A 20,401-nucleotide genomic window follows, 5' to 3' on the forward strand; every position below is an offset into this window, starting at 1 on the left:
TGGAAAGCTGAGGGGTATGGTGGGACACGAGAAGATTTGCATTGGAAGATGGCAATAGACAAATGATCATAATTGAAGGTTTCACGGTAAAGGACACTTGGGATATAGGAGGATGGAGTGGGAACTAGATGAAATGCACTAAGGGGGATCACAGAGAGAGCTAAAGGAATTGCATCTAAAACCTGGACGTGTACGGCAGAACCAGAAGGCATTGTGTTACTTTTGGAAATAAGAGATATGGGGTTGGAAAGGAGGAGGAACACAAGTAGTACTGCAGTGAAGAAAGAAACAAAACAAGGCTCTATTACCTATTGCCTCAGCTCACTTTCTGTTGCAAAGCTCTACCTGATCGCTAGCCTTCCACTTTTGATTACCTTGGAAGACCGCAGATATCTTTTGTCACAGATTGAAGTCCCTGTGTCAAAGACGCTTTTCCAGATTATTTTCTGGTATCCTACAATTTCAGATAAAGTGCTACTTTTTGTATTTTCCACTCTATCACAAAATATGCTTCTGCACATGTACGACATTGGGGATTTTGCTATTGATGCATGTCTCATTGAAATGCTGTATTAATTCTGGTAGTTATAAAGACATTTTTGCCAATCTGTTTTAATTTGTCTGAACATACTGGCTATTGAGATCACATTGTTTTGGTAGGATATTAGTATTTACAGATGGTTAATTATTTAAATTGAAACATAATCAGAAAATATATTTTCCACAACTATTTAATAAAATGTAGGATGAATTCTTTTAATTAGGGTTGCTATTTATGATGTTTATTGCTCCTTAAAAATATAATCCTAAATTATTATTTATAGTACTGTAAGCCTGATATGCCTTATTTTTTAAATACTTTTGCTATGTAGAAAACTTTCACAGCAGGTATGTTCCTTCCCCTGCTCTTCCCCGCAGGCTGTGTCATCTTCAACTCTTTTCTTTTGTCTTGGGTTGTTTGAATTTCATCTTGCACTTTTTGAACGTCTTTTCTTTCTTTGTGGTGGGAGGGGAAAAAGAGAAGAGGTAGAAGCTACATTTTCTTTGCTTTTGGAGCTAAATCTAATGACAGCTGTACCGACAATTTTCTTCTGTGTTTACATGCAGCCAGGAGCTATGGGCGGAGAAGAGGTAAAAGTATTTACTAAATGTTTTGTTTGCTGAATAGTGGGAGAAATAAATATTTAGTTCTCTTATTATAAGATGCTGTTACCAATCTTAACATTATTTGGTTGATCAATTGCTTCACATAAATCAGTCTTATTTTCTTTCGCAAAACATCTCCCTTTGAATAGCAGTTTAAAGTAATGATGGTCTTGAGCTGGTAACTTCAAGTGTGTTGCTATTACTTGTGAACTAGAGGATGACTGAAAGGAAAAACTCTTCCATGACACATATTTATGATTTTAAATGCATAGTATAAAAAAAAAATGTTTTCAAGTATGAGCTGCAGTTTTCTTGGTTTGTGGGTTGGGTTTGTTGGTTTTTTTTTGGCAGAAGTGCAGTGTTTAAGTAGTGCATTGAACATTTCAAAAATCCTTTTTTTCTTAGATGAAACACCTTTTATGGAATATTACATTTGAGTATTATATTGGATTGCCTTGGGTAGAACATTGTTAATACCAATGCTAATAACTGTCCTTAACAGTGAATATTGATGATGATGGTAATAATAGAGTACATTTTAACTTAATTTCATCATAGGCAACCCTTAGAAAATAAAAGCAGACTGAAAACATTTTACTATTGCACAGTGCTGCATATAAGTTTATTCTGAGAGATTAATGAACATGGACAGTAACAAGGTCACTGGCTGCCAAGAAAGCTACTAATGTAGCTTACATTTATATACTGTGCTATGGCTTACACAGACTTGTTTTTATTGATAAAATAACAGCGAAGACTGCAGCTTTTAACAGTTAAGAGTTGGGCAGTGCCATCTGCATTGGGGTACTTTGGCATTAAGCTTCATTTGATTTTCTTTGTTATGTATGTTCTCTGACAGCTCTGCAAGGGACATTGCTTCCTTTTCAAAGTGTAGAATTTGCATCACATTAGTGAAGAAGCTTGGAGACAAACCCTGCCATACAAGCAGGCTGAGAGTGTAGAAGTAACCTGTAGATTGCACATACATGTGGACTGAGGCAGTAGGCTGTACAGGCTGCACAAACACAGCTTATAATACACAGTTTGAACTGATACTGTTCAAAGACGACTGGCTTTAACGTTCAGTTGATAGCTAAACAAAGAGATAAGTTTCAAGTTTTCCCCACAAACTTACTAACAGGCTGTTTTTAACAGATGTGGAAAGCATCCTAATACTTAAATTTTTCAGAGCTCTCATGGTACTGAAACAGATTGGAAAGTATGCAGAGTGTGTAGTACTGTATACTCTGTGCACGTGAACACTGTTTAATTTCATTTTAAGCTTGTGGCAAGTATTTCCAGACTGATCAGGCGGCACCAAAGTGAGGAAGGAGGTGGGTGTCAGTTGGACACTATTAACTTCTTGCCACTCATGTTTACTTGTAGAAGTGAAATACAGTAATGTGGTGGCCATTGTGATAAATACGGTGTAGTCTGTTTTATACAAATTGTAGTGACTGCAAAACAGAACAAACAAGTTTTGAATGTACTGGACTTCCAGATTTTTACTTTTTTTTTTTTTACTCTATCAACACCCATGTTTCACTCCATAATAATTGCTTCCTATGTGAAATTCAGGCTTTTCGACAGTAAAAAGCAGATTTGTGTGTGTGTGTGTGTATGCATGTGTCTTGTCATTAATGTTAGGGATTTTGCGACTTGCCTTATTCATACAATATTAGTTTGTGATGTTCATGCCTTTTCAATATGAATTTTATAATGTTGTTTTGAGCTTTCTTAACCTTAAGAAACATGAAATTCTACAATGGTCTGTTAAAACAAAAAAAAGTGTTGTTTATCAAATGTTCTCATATCCTTTTTTTTTTTTTTTTTTTTTTTTTTTTTTTTACCATTTGCATTGTGGCGATATGCAGAGTACCCAGAGGCAAATCTGTGCAGGGACTCATTCCGTGTTTAGTGTACTTGGATATTTTAATTAGTGTTTGATTCTGTTACTGTGACTAAGCATCTTCAGTGAAAAGAGGGTTTTGTCAAAGATTTCTTGGGGCTTGTCAGAACTAGTTCTCTACTTGCCTTAATCAGTTGCCATAATCATAATCTTCTTGCCATGATCAGTTGTCTACTTGATCCTGTGTTTTGAGTAGAGGTGAGCGTTTCTTTGAGGGTGTCATGCTTAGAGCTGTTGAGTCATGTTCTTTTAGGCACCTTGTTTTTAAGTTTTACAACCAGTTTTTCAGGTACCAGGGAAAAGCACAGCTATGGGAAATGAGCCCGAAGTCTGTTGCTATGCTGACAACTCAAGAGATGCCAGGGGAGGGGCACAGGGGCATAAAAATCAGGCATTTAGTGACGCTTTCCCATACTGTCCTAGAGATTTGCCTCTGGGGATTTCTTGAGGTGATGTGTCAATATTTATTGCTTCAGAATGAATTTTTCTTCTGTTCCTGCTCATTCCCTTTTCTGAACTTACATAAACTTCTCAGCATTGTGAAAAGCCTGAGGCAAAGGGTTCCACAGTTTGACTTGCTTTCAGCCTGGCCACGTACTGATTGTGTTCAGTGCACTTCACTTTCCCCTTGCTGGAAGAGACAGTGAACAGTCATTCCCCATTCCCTTGTCTGTAGGCCTCCATTACTTTAATGTATACTACATACATTTAACTCTATACCTAACTATGAAGCTTTAGATATTCTTTTGCACTCGGTTGAGTACAATGTTTGCAGACTGTCAAGCATCTGACATTAGAGGTGATATCTTGCTTTATAAGCTGCTGTGTGTTTTTATTATTTCCTTCACAACTCAGCACTTATTCAGCCTTCTCTGTAGACCTGTGTTGATACATCAGCTTCCACTAATGGCTCGTTTGTTATTTGTTGCTTTTTTTTTTTTAAAGAAGGTAGGTTGGGAGCTGTTAAGGTTGTTTAACTTCGTAGTAATGTCATTCTCTTATGGATATTTTCAAATTTTCTGCTTTTGAATTTCTGATTTGGTATTTTTACACAATTTTAGCCTTCCTAATTGTTATTTCTCTTATGCATGTATTCTCTTCTACGCTGAAATGCATATATTTATATCTGTGCACGACCTGGTTGTCCTTTGGCAGAATACTCATTGATAGTCTTTCCTGTTTTATGATCTAAACTCACATTTTCTGACAACCTAGACTTTCAGGAATTGCATCTCTAAATCCTTCTCTGACTGTGGCTTTTACTTTGGTTTTTTATGTTGGTGATTAAAAGCACATCAGGATTTTTGCTTTGGTGGATTTTTGTATCTGTGATTTCTCTCAGTGCTGTGCTTTCAATATATTCTAATCAAGACTTTTCTAGTGCCTGATGTTCATAAAAAACCAGGCTGGTGTTCCAGCCTGGTTTTTGTTTGTAGCTTGTCTTCCATATATAGGATTGCTTCTTCTTTGTGTAATCTGTCCTTTACTACTGGAAACTATTAGTGATATTTTCAGTGTATACATTTTGCAGACTAGTGTCCCTCTGCATGTCTTCATTTTTCTCCTTGCCCCTGCTTCTATTTCCTGTACTTTACTATGCTGCTAATACCAGTATGGTATTAATTCTTCTTTAGGTCCTGCTAGAGGTCAGCTTCATGTGATCCATTACCTTTTAATTTAATTACGTGCCCTACTATTTATATTTATAATAACCCCCTCTATAAACTGTTTGTATCCATTAATTATAACTCCATCTCTAGGAGCAGTCCTTCATGATATGAGGGGACAATTAGCCTTTTCAAAGTTCAGACAGAGTTCCCACTTACACATCTCTCTACATTGCAGGATTTATTTTTCAACTTAATATATAGGGAATGATTTGCATTCTAAAGTTGCCATTTCTACAGCGCTGCCTACGTACAGAATTTGAATATTTCATTATCTTCCGCATTAATAAATCTGTTCTTAAGATAATGTGTGTATACTTTGGTAGTTATAGCAACAAGTTAATTGCATCACATGATCACAAATAAATACTTTTCATTAACAAACTGAGTAGAAGCCATTTATGTTGCTTTTTGTTAATTCATTACTGAAAGGGTGTTTTAACACTGAATAACACCTTGACAGGCAGTCCTGTCTAAGCTAAAATTTTTTTCTTCAAGTGCAGGTTTTCTGTGGCTTATTAAATAAGATTTTAAAGATTTTTTTGTTGTTGTTAGCTAAGCTTCTTGCTTAACTTATGTGTCTAATATCCACAATGCAAAGCGTTTCTGTGCTTATTTTGCTGTTTGCCCCCCTACTCACACTGGGTCTCTGTTCACTTGAGAAGGAAGTGATGCAGCCCTTCTGGTTAGGACCCTGTAAAGCACTGAAGGAGACTGTCCTGCTCTGCAGTGCAGTGGCTTGAAGGGTCTTGTCTTTAAGATTGTTCCTTCAAGATCTGTTATGGAAGATTTAAATCTCTAAGAATCAGTTTGAAATGTAAATCTTAGAGAGGTTCTTTCTATAGCTATGACACACAGTTTCATCAGATAACTTGTTGCTTTTCATTGCTAGCCTTTTGCAAGGGTTTGTTTAAAGCTAAATTAGGTTTATTGTCTTAAAAAAAATGGAAGCAATACTTACAAACATCATTTGGATGACTGGACCACTTAGCTGGGTGCTTTATGCAAATTCTGTTAAAGCAAAACAGTAAGAGGAAAATAAAACTTTTTTAACTGAAATACTTAATTGTCCAGGAAATAGTGTTAACTATTGATACTAAAAAATCTGTTACAGGTCGGTCTTCACTTTTTCCTTTTGAAGATGGCTTCCTAGACGACAGTCATGGTGATCAGTCTTTGTCATCAGGTCTCAGCTCTCCAACACGCTGTCAGAATGGTGAAAGAGTGGAACGCTATTCTAGAAAGGTGTTTGTTGGAGGTCTTCCTCCTGACATTGATGAAGGTACTGTGAATAAGTTACACTGGTAAGATGTGGCAATTGGATTTCATATAATTACTTTGAAAAGATTGCATTTTCCTAAAAACAAATGTATTTTCCCAGGTATGTCACTTGTAGTGCTTGTAGCATTCTTTAAAACAAGCACCACCACCCCATGCAACACCTAAGAATTTACTTGACGTTCTTTTGTACCATAGATCAGGAGAGATGAAGACAGAAATGCCTGCATAGCAAGTCTTCTAATTGGCAGCAGCAGCATGCATTCCACTTACATAAAGTGGGAATGCTAAAAAGGGGAATTTAGTGGGTACTGGCACTCTGCCGTAGTCTTTCCTGTTCTTTTTTAAAGATCTGGTTGATTTTAAGGACTTTGTTAATACAGTCCTTACCAAAATAAATCAGACTTTAATTAATCAGCTCTTAGATCCAGCATACACGCAGTGCTCAGTTGACAAATGTAGGGCAATTGATAGGATTGCAAAATAATAACCAGCTTAGTAGGGATGTTTTATTTTTTGATATCTGCTCTACTTGTGTGTGCTCCCACACAACCTGACTCCCAAACCAAAATCAGCAGTTTTTAGTGTATTTTTCATATTACAGATGGAATCCACCACTTTCTAGCCTCAGGTGGCATACATGGGGGATTTGAGGATACCTTATAATGAAAAGAGAGGGATCTCTGAATCTGATCTACTAAACTGACAGCAAAACCACGTGCAATTTTAATAAAGAAATAGTATGTGTTGCCAGTCAGTGGTTTGCAAACAGCTCAAATACAGTTTCCATGTCACATCATGAGTTCCAGGACTGTTCATATACACAGGGTCTGCTGGGTAACCTGAATGTCCCACAGTAAGAAGCAGGCCGACAGGTAAAACTGATGAGAACGTTCACTCAGAATCAAAACACGTGCCCAGCCTATCCTGTGAGGCAGTAATGTGGCCACTTGGGAGCTGCTACTCTCTTCCATGTGAGGTCTACTTCAGTAACACCTTTTTCCTTCAGCTTCTGACTTGTGCAGTGTGTGTTTTGTGGTTCTTGTTGCTCCAAAAATCTGACTTGCACTTCATGGGATCCAATAAACTGGACACATCTCAAAGAGCAATCAAAAAATTGGAAAATCACTGTCTTTTTCTTCAAACTTTTTTCCTGATGGGCTGTTGCTCTGATGTATCTAGCATCACATTAGACAATTTTAAACTAATCCTTTCTTTAAAGTACATGAATTGAGAAAAAAAAGATTTTTTTTTAAAAACAACTTAAAATACTTTTTTTTTTTGAAGCATTTGCATGTAAAACAAATTTGTCCTTTAGGATAGTCTGAGATGTCTATTCCACCGTGTTTCTAAACTGATGCTTAAAAAGCAAGGAAATAACTTGGTAATCCAAGGCAGATTTCCAGAGAGGACTGGGGAAGGTGAAATCCCCACAGTCGCATGAGCTGGTGCAGCCTGCTTTCTAGGGCACGCCACAAGGAGTGGCTGTTCAGACATGCAGCTCCTCCATAAGTCCCATGTGGCTGTATCTGATCCTGCTTTGTGGCTATAATTAGACTGCAGCTGAAGCATATTCACTTCTGGTAGATGATGTTTGCATTTAATCCTGCTGCAAACTTCCATTAGTAGGATATAAAATTACTTTTTCAAGCATAGAGGTGAAAGAATATGTAGGCATCCTTTATGTACATTATTGCAGTTGTCACTGTCCTTAATAGGTGTAGAAAATATTCAAAGTAAAAATTTTAACTTGCCACTGTCTGTCTTCAGATTCTCTCTAAGGTGCCTCATTTATTTTTTGTAGATGAGATCACTGCCAGCTTTCGTAGGTTTGGACCTCTCGTGGTGGACTGGCCTCACAAAGCTGAAAGCAAGTCCTATTTTCCACCTAAAGGTAATTAGTTTAAAATACATTTATGCAGGCTGCTCTGGTAAAAGGAAACTGTCTGCGATGTAGCAATCCATGATGAAGTAAAGATTTAACTCTTCATGACAAATTTTCTCTCTTTGAACAAGTGTATTTTCAGCAGTTGTCATGACAGAAAAAAGTTTGGTGACTGAGATGTGGTCCTCTGTGCGTACTTCTTCAGCAAGTCCTTGAGCTGTGCCTTAATTTACAGTAGGCTTACTTTAGAAGGCTAGTTGCAGAAATTTCCTAGTGCTCTGGCTATTTCTGTTGCAGTTTGTGTATCGTAGAAACTCTAGGAATCGCTGGAAGTCACTGATGGATTGGCAGGGACCGTGTTGTGCCGAGAAGCCTGAGTGTGCTTTGGGTGTGTTCTGACCCAAGAAGCTGTGATCCTGCTCGAAGCCACAAGGTCAGCGTCGGGGCTCTGTGGGTGCTGAGCGCAGCAAGGGGCTCTGTGCAGGGAGGGACGGCAGGTGGGCGCCCTGCACTGTGCTCGCAGAGTTTCTAGGTTGAAGCTGATTTGGTTCAGGGTGGTTTAGAGCGTGTGTGCAGGTGGGGCAACTTCTCATCTGTCAGCAAAATACTATGCAGACCTGTTTTGGCAGAGAAGGAAGAGTTTATGGGGAAACTGGTTTGGGAGAGTTACTTGGCTAAATCAAGTGTATCCCACTCCCTCCTATGAGGGAGTGCCCCTTGCATATAGGTTGGGAGTTCACTTGTGATCTGAAACAGCAGCATGAAGTTATACACGGAGCTTATGATCTAAACGTTAAGATTTTCTGTTGTCACTGACCCTGAAAGCTCTTAATTTCTCATTAAGGCCACTGATTATTTGGGCAGAACAGTGGGCTGCTCAGCCAGTGAACTAGCTAACGCTACAATATTTTGAAAGATATATTTTGACTGTAAAACAAATACAAAAATAAAAGCCAACTTAATTTATCTATAAGGTTAAGTGCTGGAGGTGAGAGAACTCTGTGACAAATGCTTGCCCTGTAAACAGTATTTGGGGCACTTAAAAACAGAACAAAAGCCCATACAGACTCCCTCTTTTCTGTTCCATTCTCACAACTCAGCCTTGCTGTCAGTAGTTATTATGCAACATCTGTTCTTATATTTGAAAATAAACAATAACAGAAAACCAAAGCACAAAAAACAGGAGCAAAACACCCTGTACCTCAAACCTCGCCCCACTAAGGTCAGTTGGTGAAATATATGATTTTTCCCTTTTTGTTTTAAAGGTCTTTAGGGTCTTTCTGGCTAGTGAGTTCTGATTGTACCTTCACTTACAAGTTTTAAAAAAAAAGTAAATGGTAAAACCAGCTTTTCCTTGTCCCTAATATCTCCTAGTACTCTCCACTTTTTTTTTTTTTTTTTGAAATATTTGTTTTTTCCTTAAATCAATAAGTAACTATTCAGGGTAGATCAACATGGCACTTCCAATTATGATTTTGTTCTGCATCTGATCAGTGGACTTCTTATGCCTCGCCAAACTTGCAAAAATGTTTTTGAGTAAGATCTATTTTAGCAGAAGACAAGGGAATGCAGCCTCACTTCTATTTTTGTCACGATTCTAATATAGGAAACAGCTTTCAAAGCCCCTGCCAGTTGCCCTGAACGTCTGTCTGAAAGTGCTACACAACAGTCAATCCCAACTGTTCCAGATTTATTTATAACTGACTTCTTAGTTATCAATCAGGCCTGCAGCATCATACGTCCTGCATTTCTGTCTCTGAGATTCACTTACAGTCACATTAAGCTCGGTAGGTCAAATGCGCTTGATTTACTGGGATCCCATATATATAGGCAGCATCTGCATAGAAGACAGAATGTTATTACCAGGAGTCAAAAAGGTAAACTTTTGAATGTGTATTATATTCTTTTTCCACAGCTTTTTTGGTCTATTTTATATTTATAAAGAGTACTTCTTTTCCAAAGTTACTATGGAATCATTGACAGAAGTACCAAATAAAATGTCTCCACTGTTATTTTTCATTAGAAGTTCCTTTAGAACTAAAATTGTCTTTTTTAATTATTTTTAAACTTTTTTTTTTAATTTTAAGCTGTTTTGATGCATTATCAGGCTTTTCTTTAAAAATATAGTGAAATGAAAAGTGATATTTTTGAAATTATGCTTCGTGCAAAATTCAGTGATGTGACTTATTCATCTGTCACATACTCAAAAATTCAAATGTTTTCTCCCTTTTTCTAGATAGCTTCTCTTCCACGTTGCATTACTAGTCTGTAAATTCTCTGACATTTTGAGTATGATTCTTTCAAATGGAAAACATACACCCTCAAAAAAGCAAATTAAATTACAGAGGAGAGAATGAGTTAGTTTTCATGTACCAGCAATCTCAAAGGGAAACAAAAAAAAAAGGTTTGTTGAAATGCAGTGGCTGTGATGCAAAGGCTGATCTTTGTTCATATGTTCATAAAGGCTGACCTCCAAAGCTGCTCCCACCTGCTCAAAAGTGTCAGTAAAATTGAACCCTGTGCTTTCTGAAAATGCACCTTCACCTCCAGACAGTGTTTAGTGTCCCTTCAATGGACAGCTTTTTTCATTATTCCTTTGTGTTTTCCTAGGCTCAGGCCAGTGAGCAGTGTCTGGACTTACAACAAAGTTCGGTAATTTTTGTTCATTTAGATGTTTGGAGCAGCCTTGGTAGCTGATGCCATGGGTCAGCAGAGTCAGCTACGTTTTACACTGGAGCTGTTTTATATCATTGTTCTCTGTCCTCATAGTTACATCCAGGTGATGACATCCCTCACAGTCCTGAGTGTATTAATATGGAGTGCTGTCATCTCCTTATTGGTATCATCTGTTGAATTTGTGGAATGTTTACCATGTTGGTGCAATATATGAATTCCCTATAGTCACATTATATTGGGAACATTTTTTTTTTATATTCTTATGGCTAGGAACAAAAGGCTGCAGGAACCCTATGACTAATCTGATCAAGCGTGAAATCTGAAAGATTAAAATAAAATGTTGCTTACAGTCTAGTGACCTCCCACTCTGCCACCACTGCCCCAGGGTTTTATCTGGTGAGCAAGTCAGGCCATAGACGTGTAGTCAGTTCTGGCAAGCCTTATTAGCTAATTTTATTAGTTGCTATGGTTGATTAGCTTAGGTGCAGTGACATGTAAGCTGTTTTGAGGACTAGTTGGCATACAGAAATATTCCTGGAATGTTGAGCTTGAACAAAGAAGGTTTTCCTGGATTTGGCATCCTGAGCAGGATGATGACACCACAGGTTTGCTTAGGCATGTTCCCTCAGACTCTGGTCCTGATGGACACCGATGGCTGTGCATGAAATCTGCTGAACTGCAGTCTCCAGCACAGCGAGTCACACAAGACTTACGCGGTGCAGTGCCAACATCATGATTTCAGACCTCGGGGAATCGCACATCCGTGGATGTGTCTGCACCATATTCCTCAAGCACATCTAGACTATCTGTTTTAGGTAGGTTTTCCCATTTTCTCAGATGTTCTAGGTTGTTGTAACCCTTAATGAATAGACTGTGAGTATGTGTTTAGGAAAGCAATCTGGCTTGGTCAGTGGTTGAGGTTTGATTATTATAATAACAAAACCAAAATCATCTGATAGATCAAAGAGCTCGTAGAGGACCCAGTGGCTGCTGGTGAGTTTAATATTTAGGGTTGCTGAGAGAAGCAGGACCGATGGTGCCCAGCTGTTTTGTCACCGAAAGTGTATATTATGCACTTGGGCAAGAGAAGCGGGTTAACAGCTGACAATGTGTATGAGAGGCTCCTATTTCTAGTTCTGAGCATCTGTATTATTGCCTTAACATTTCTTTTTCCCCCTCCTATGCACTGTAAAGCTTAGCACCATGGTTTTATGTTGCTGTCATCCATGAGGTGATTTTAATGCTTTGCTTCTGAATAAGGCAAGTTCATTCCCATTGCCTGAAAAGTCTTTGGATTACTTCCTCTGGCATCTGTTTGGATACGTTAGTAACGGAACTGGCAAAATTACAAATGCCATGTGTTAGTCTTGGGTAAGCAGATGCCCAGTTTGTAATGTGTTTACTTGTCTTTCACCACAGAGTTTGGGGAATTAAATGTGGTTTGTGGCTAAGTATTTTGTGAGTACCTGTGAGCTGTTGAGAAATAATGAAATAAAGAGCTAAAGAACGTTATCAAGTGTAGTTACACATTACCATTGCAGAGTCTATTTCTCTCTGGCAAAATTTTATTGAAATAGAAATTGATGGGTTTTTTTACTTATTTGCTGATGTGGTGAGTTAAGCAATGCCTATGCTAACTACAGTAATATTTTTTTAATAAACAGATGGTGCCAACTGTTTCAAAAACATTTAGATTTTTTTAACAGATTGCTAGCTTTAGAAGTATTTACTAGTTTTTTTTCTTTGTGGTAACTGATTTTTCTAGCAATCACTAAAAGCTGCACAATATATTTTAAAATGACAAAAATTATGCATAAGTCATGTTCTGTTCCTTTCCATTTTGGAGGTAGAGGACTGATGTTTGGATAAACATGAGATTTAGAGTGAGAAAGTGAAGCATGGCGGAGCTTGGGGATAGGGTGGATTTGGAATGGGAGGAAGGCTCTGGCTTTGCAGCTCATTTCTATGTGTTGTGCAGGAGTCTGATCCTCTTGTGTTTATTTTATTTGATAAAAGTAAGCACACTTGTCCCTACTGATTCACAGGGAACACCAAGAGCGATAAAGATCTCATGAAGAAGAAAGTAATGTAGGCACAGTTGCACAAAGTAATATTATGAAGCAATTCTCATGCTTTAATTTCAAACAACTGGTGGGGCAGACTCTATAAGCCTTCCTGATGATCTCTGAAGTAATGTTTGATGGCAACACTATTCTTGGTAGCTTTCTGGCTGATCTTGATTTCATGGCTGAGGACCATTTGCATGGTTAATTCCATTGCCACTGCAGTGGCAACGGTACCTTCTGCCAGAGGAGAAAGAATGAACAGTTGCAAGGGGAAAGTATGGAGTCATCATGTGAATTTCATCAGCTGTATTCACAAGAAGGTGTCTGGCACGTCCAAATACAGTCACCTATTACAACTGATCCAACAGCACACCACCGAAATCCACCATAAAATGCTCAGCCAATTTTGGTATTGTAAAAACTGAAGTCGGACATCATAATACTTGCTGGAATGGAAACTGGCGTTCCTTATCCAGAAATATGTCATATGGCAAGTACTGATGCAAGATCCTTTTTAAGCTTTGTTTACATGTTCCAACACACACATGCCAAATATCATTATGTTACCTGTTGACATATGAGCCCCCGGATGTAATCTGTAGTCCCTCTGTCTTCCCGCAGCAGGGCAGCATAATCCCAAATCAATGCAATTCACAAAATGTGGTAGTGAAATGCAGTACATGCCAATGTCCTCCTCTTCTGTAGCTGTTCTGTAGCTCTTCTGTATCTTAAGGATGTTTTTGTACACATTTTTTGTTGTAGTTTTTTTGTGACTTTTAAGCCTCTCTTTGCACAGCTCTTTGCACTATTTTCTGTTGTGTTCTAATGAACATTCTCAGTGGTGTACTGATGAGGATTTTAAAAGGTCTGAGTCTGCTGTGCCAGATATTAAAGAGCATTCAAGGAGCTTGCTTCGTGCAACAGAATCTCTGTCCCTAAAACTATGCCATTTGCAATTTCTTTTTCTAGGGGTAAACAAGAATGTGATGAGGCAAAATATAAAAATACTTTTGAGCAATCAAGTCTAGGCAAACAAACCTGATCCTGAAGTAGCGTTGCAGGATTACTCTCTTGCAGCTTCCATGCTGTTTTCAACAAATGCTGTTTTCTTTCAGAACTGCTAGGTTGCTCTAGATTGTTTATTATTTTTTATCCCTGAAGAAAGCACAATTTTTAGCAAGCATTTGTTGTTCCTTTTTCAGTCAGCAACTAAGGAATGACCCTTATTCAGAAGGGACTCAGCATCCATAGTCTCCACATGCGTAAAATAACACAAAAACAATTCTGATCCTCCATGTCTTTATTGAACACACTCATTTCAGACAAATTTTTCAGACTCCTAAGCAGACTGAAAAAATATGTTCCTCCTTCACTACTGTCGCTTCATAGTACCCAATATGAAAGAAAATGCTAATTTTGATTTGAATGACTTGTCAGTTTACAGAATCTAGCTTGATTTTCCTTTAAAACTCTACGCCTAGGGCACTACAAAAAAGGTTTAAGGCAGCAAGAACACAGTGGGGAAGTGAAAGTATTACCTGGAATTTAAGCCTATCTAAGTACAGGAAAAGTTTTCCATATAATAGGAGTATTCCTATAATAGGAAGTACTCACACCACTTTTTTCAAATGGAAGCAGTTAGTGATTAGTTAGTCTGATTCTCATTAACCACTTCTAAAGCCAAGTAGATTTTACTGTGATTTGGCCCCTCCCTCTCCTGTCTAAATACTGTTTACTCTAAGTGTTGTCTTTTGTTTTGTAAATGGAAATATATGAATTGATTTGTAAGTAGTATGGGCTCTAGGACAGAACCAGTCCTCTGAGTAATGGTATTGAGGGCTTGATGATATTTTGTGCTTTCCTAATAGTTTGTTTTGCTAATAATTTATGAGGCACCAAATTCTTTTAAATCACTGAAATAAGTTCAAGGGGATGACTGAGGAGGGTGGTGGTGAAGAGTGATATTCTGTACTAGCACTGCAGCATGTTCACTCTTTCTGAGGATCATCTAAAATACAAGTTGCTCCCTACTCCCCGCTCCCCCCTGTTCCGTTGTAAGGATTTCAGCATTAGAAGCTTGTGCTCTCTGTATAAATTCCTATCAGCGTTACATTTATAAAATCTGTATTCCGTTCCTAGAATGATTGCAGTGATGCACACAACTCTAGCTCTCAGATAGTAAGAATAATAAAAAAGATGTTGTATCATCTGAATACATAAATCAGCAGTTTATCAAATGTAATGTCCCAGATTATTCTTCTGTTCCTTCAAATCAGAGGTTAGGACTGGCACTGGGAACGCATCAGGGGCTGGAAGGAAAGATGCTGTGGATGCCTCTGCCCAAGGCAGCGTAGATGCTGCTCGGATTCCAAAAGCCAGGAGCAGCTGAGAACTGGTGTCTGTCTCGGGTGTCTCCCCATGCTGGGGCTGCCAGATTTTACCTACTTCATAGCATGCAAATTCTACCTAGTGTTGGAACCTATGATCTCAGTAGCCTTGCATACCAATAGAGATGTGCAGGTTTCATTTAATAAAGTGAAAAACATAATGTTTTTTATAAGTCCAGTGAAGTTTTTGGTAAAATGTACAATGCTCATCTCCCAGAAAAATGCATGCCCTTACTTCCCAAAACTTTTTTTTTTTGAGAGAAATTTTTTGCAACTATGAGTAACCAACCTCTTAAAAAGCTTCCATTATAAAGGAAAGTTTTTCAAGCTGTATCTTTCCTATATAGTCAACAGATGCAAGAGACTTGAACAACTAGAACGTGGAACAGACCACGTGTGAGTAAACACTCAAACGGGTCATTAACCAGCAACGCACCACAGCAGCAATTGGCACATTCCCTACTAGATTAAAAGAAGAAAAGTCAAAGCCTAGTACTGAAGCTTTGCACTCTGTCTTAAGAAATGTCTTACAACTCCAGTACCCCTCTAGGCACAGTTTCCTCGCTGTGAAGCGCAGATTAACTGTCTGCTCCCAGAGAGGCAGTCTCATACAAGATCAGGAAATACTGTGCTGGCTGGGTCTATGTAAAGGACATTAAGTATCTTTTCTTTTTCATTGAAGCTCTTGACAACAGTGCTAAGTGTTTTGTGTATCACAGCTCCACGTGCTATCTCCTTCTTTAAAAACAAATTTTAAGAAAAACATATAATTGAAAAGTTTATATTGTAACTCCAATATAAAATTTTATTAAAAACAACTGACTGCAGCTAAAAAATAGCCTTGATTGTTTTGACCTTTACTTTCTTCCCCTGAAAATATTTGTGTTGATTTTGTTTTACCTCATGCTGACACTATGCATGACATAGAACCTGAAATCAAGGAGACAATTTATATTTATCTACAATTTTTCTATGTTAATGTTTTTTGGAGTAGAATTAGAAATTGGCTTATTTGCAAAGAAGAGTAACAGTTTTTTTTAAACTTGGAAACTGATCTCTCTTCAGCCATCTGTTCAGAGTAAAAGCAGCAGCAGCAGACCTGACCCCCTCCAGATGATGACAATGAGCTGCTCTGCCCAGAGCAGTCACCAATTCATATTGCCCTTGAAAACCAAAACTGAAAAATTCAAGTCTGAATTTATTTACTTTTTTGATATTTATGAATATAAATGCATCTTTTCATGCTGCTGACCCAGTAAACTTCACAAAGATAGCTCTTGCCTCACAAAAAATTTAGTCTTTGTCATATGATTAATTCATGTGACTATTCTTATAACTACAATAAGCCAAACTGTGTTACAGCCTTTCTTTTATGTTTTTATACCCTTTAATTCTGATTTATAGCTGCTATAGATCATGTTGCAGTCTGAAGTCTCAAAATGGATGTGACCTTTGAAAGAGGAGACAACCCTGTAAATTTGCTGTTGCAATGTTTTACACTAGCATAGAAGTAAAATGCCCAGATGATAAGAAAGGATTTAGTGTGGTTGTGGAATATTATATTGGGGGTTTGTTTGGTTTTTGTTGCGGTTTGTTTGGTTTTTTTTAAAGGCATTTCAATGCTTCCTTTTTCAATAAAGACAGAAAGATGGCCAGGAGCATTTTTGGTACAGGACAAAGTGAGATGGTGTACCTATACTGGATTTTTTTCCCCTGTAAGTGGTGAAAGTCTTGAAGTAGTGATGGCCAGCAAAACCTGTTTCTTGACATGTTTTGAAGTTGAAAGGGCTTTAAAGTTCATTAGCTGTATATATTCACTGCAGCACTATTGAAACGTTGTTCTTTCTATTCAGCACTGAAGTACAAACATTAGGGCACGTCTCATGTCCCCAAAATAATGTCCTTATGGAGCAAGCAAATATTCTGTGGGTGGATAGTTTTTTCCCTATTTAATTTGAGTATGTGGGGAAAAACTCTCTGTATTTATGAAAACACAGGAGATTTCTGATTTCTGTTATTTGTGATATGGTAAGACCGTTAGTAAAAAGGGTTAAATGCTAGTTTCCATTATTTTGCTAATCTAAAGATGTAAACTATTTAATGGTAAAATTGGAATTATGAAGTCATGCAGTTTATTTTACAGAAGCTACTGATACAGAACCTCAATTTTCATTCAACTCTTTCATATGATCTGCTTGATTGCTGAGTTTTCTTGATATGTATTCTGTGTTCCATTTAACATGTATGTTTCATTTAATTGCTATTTAGATTCAGGATCCAATTATTTTTCAACAGAATGGAGGATATGGAGTACATAGCTCCAATTAAAACCAAGCAAAACCTACCCCCAAACCTACCTTTAATGTGCCATATGGGGAATATCTTACCTATGAAATGACTCAGACTTAGTCTGGTACTCATGAAAAACATGTAAAAATGAACAGAGTCTCGGTGTAAGATGCAAAACTGTTCACTTATACACCTGTTGTTTTTTAGAGAAAGGAATCAGCTAACAGGGTCATACGCTGCCATTTAAAATTAGACTGATTAAAAGAAATTAATCTTTGCAGTCCTGATGAATACATAATTTCACTCCTTTGCAGTAGCTAAGTGAGATTACAGCCCCTTCTATTTTGAGGTTTCTTAAGTATTTAAAACCTTTGATGTTTTTTGAAAATCCAGTCATGGATCCAGTCAAGTCTGCATATTTTTAACACCTCCGATTTTTATTTTTCAAAAATTAGCTTCATTTTTAATAGCTGTTTCATCTTTGGATTTAGAAATGTGTTTTATTCATGTTCAAAACATCTTCTAATAAGATTACTAGGGGTGACTTTGAGCAATGACCCTCTGTCATCACATTAACTGATTTAGAAATTTGATTCACAATGTTTCTAAATGTTCCTTTGCTGTGGGCTTCTAAAACAAATTTGTTCTAAAAGTTTTAGTAAATACAACCATAATTCAATTCAAAACTATTTTTAAAAACCCAGAAAAAATAGAAGTGCTATTTATATTTCATGAAAAAATTAAGTCTTTTAAATCTACCTTCTTGAAGTAGCCATCGCAGCCATCTAAAAATAATATCCAAAGACATGAGACTAGAACATTAATTTTCTTTGCTAGTTTAACTGCCTTATTTTTTACATAGTTATATGAGACAGATATGTTCAAATGCTTTTATAAGAGGTCTTAGGTGGATGGTAGATTTTATTGTAATCTTGGAGCCTATAAAAATATCAGAAAAGACACTGACTAAACTTGATAAAGATAGAATGAAAGAAAATACGCTTCAAAGGTTGTTGGGATTTTTTCCCCAATATAAGTAGTTCTTTCGTTTAGCATATGAAGTGAATACATGTGACTACCCAGAGACTGTTCTGACTTGCTCTGCAGTATGTGAAGAAAAGCCCTTTCTTGGTTGTCGTAGTTCTGCCACCCAACATCACGGCTATCAAACATCCCCCTTAGAATATGACTTCTGTAGCTCATTTTGTAAGTGGGCTGAAATTGGGGGATTGTGGATTTGAGGTCAGTTACACAGGAGATCAATAGATGATATTCAGAACTTTGACATAGATGTTGAAATACTCTCTGACCTTACATACAATTCTTCATTATGATTTTTTTCTTTATTTGAAAAGCAGCCTGATTCTAAGACCCAGAACTAGGTTAATCTTTTCCTGTCTGTTATATAACATTTGAATGCCAAAATGCTGGCTTTGTACCAGAAGGCACAGCTCATGGTTGATGTATTTGAACAGCAATTTATATATTGCTGTTCTCAAATGCAAGAATTTAAAGAACTTATTACTTACTTTTGGTATTCACAAGTTGAGCATAAAATGGTGAACCTGACTTAATATTAAGACATGGAACTAATTCACAATTAACAGAAATTTCTAAGAAAGCTTTCTGATAGCCTTCAGTCCGCTCTGGACTTCATTAATTGAGAGATCTGCACAGCTACTTCATTAGCACCTTTTTGAAATATTCCTGTATCAGTAAGTAACTAGAGACTGTTCAGACAACCTTAGCACTCGTAACTTTAGTAATTAATCACTTAAATTGAGTGTAAAAATTCTAGTATACTTAAACCTCTTCCTTACCTTCTCCCATGGGTTACAAAACACAATTATGTCGTTTCACTCCATCAAAGTCTGTGTCTAATGATGGAACTGTACAAGGAAGGTGTTACCAGATTTAGAAGAATAAAACAAAGCCTTTTTATTTTTTTAACACCTTTTATTCATGGATGCTCTGAAATGCAGTTAGTCTTTCCCTGGTGAGCCATGAAAGGCATGAAGTGGGATCCTCTTTAACTCTGCAAAATATTTTGGTCTAGACAAGAACACAGTCATCTCTGATAACCTCTACCAGCTATCGCTTGCTGGGTCAAATGGTGTCTGCAAAGCCCCTAAGTAGTTGGGTTTTTTCCCTTGCTTGATACACTTAATACACATTCTGCCCTATTAAAGGTTTATAAGTAGTTCTTTTCACCTTGATGACCGTGAGGAAGGATGGGCAGAACACTTGCATGATGCACTTGTAGGTAAAACTCGAATGTCACTGACTGTAATTGTACCCAAGTGCCAACTTTTAACATAAAAATATATACCTCAAGATTCTGCTATTACAAGGAAGGCAGAATAAGCACCTTAAGCTTGTCATCTAGCATGTTGTTTTAAAGAGATCACTGAAGGCTTATTTCAAAATGTGCTTTCAGTAATATAGAAAGGTTCCCATCATTACAGAAAGTAGGCCTACGCTGGAGCTATGAGGATGATTAAGGGACTTGAATATCTCTCCTATGAAGAGAGACTGAGAGAACTGGGGCTGTTTAGCCTTGAGACGGCTGAGAGGGGACCATATTAATGTATACAAATATCTGAGGGGTGGGTGTCAAGAGGAAGGAGACAATCTCTTCTCAGTGGTGCCCAGTAATAGAACAAGAATTAATGGGTTTAAGTTAGCAAGGCATTTGACGCTGTCACCCACAGCATCCTCATAGGTAAACTGAGGAAGTGTGATCTGGGTGACCAAGTAGTGAGGTGGGTCGGGAACTGGTTGAAGGGAAGAAATGAGAGAGTTGTGGTCAATGGGGCAGAGTCTAGTTGGAGGCCTGTGTGTAGTGGGGACCCTCAGGGGTCAGTGCTGGGGCCAGTGCTGTCCAATATATTCATCAATGACCTGGATGAGGGATTAGAGAGTGCTGTCAGCAAGTTTGGTGATGACACAAAACTGGGAGGAGCGGTTGACACACCAGCAGGCTGTGCTGCCATTCAGAGAGACCTGGACAGACTAGAGAGCTGGGTGGGGAGAAATCTTACGAAGTTCAACAAGGGCAAGTCTAGACTTTTGCACTTGGGAAAGAACAACTCCAAGTA

The 20,401-nt window shown here is 37.7% G+C and overlaps 1 protein-coding gene across 1 annotated transcript in view; it reads left to right on the forward strand.

The window, feature by feature from the left end:
• Window positions 1–7,894, forward strand: part of LOC104280849 (cytoplasmic polyadenylation element-binding protein 3-like) — a gene marked incomplete at its 3' end in the record, with an annotated part of 51,827 nt that extends 43,933 nt beyond the window's left edge. The window contains exons 5-6 of the mRNA XM_009878635.1: window positions 5,837–6,004; window positions 7,805–7,894. Coding sequence (XP_009876937.1) covers window positions 5,837–6,004; window positions 7,805–7,894 — 258 coding nt within the window. The remainder of the gene's footprint in view (window positions 1–5,836; window positions 6,005–7,804) is intronic.
• Between the last annotated feature and the right edge of the window lie 12,507 nt (window positions 7,895–20,401).

The sequence above is a fragment of the Apaloderma vittatum genome, unplaced genomic scaffold (genome assembly GCF_000703405.1).
Source record: "Apaloderma vittatum isolate BGI_N311 unplaced genomic scaffold, ASM70340v1 scaffold25711, whole genome shotgun sequence".
Taxonomy (NCBI): Eukaryota; Metazoa; Chordata; class Aves; order Trogoniformes; family Trogonidae; genus Apaloderma; species Apaloderma vittatum.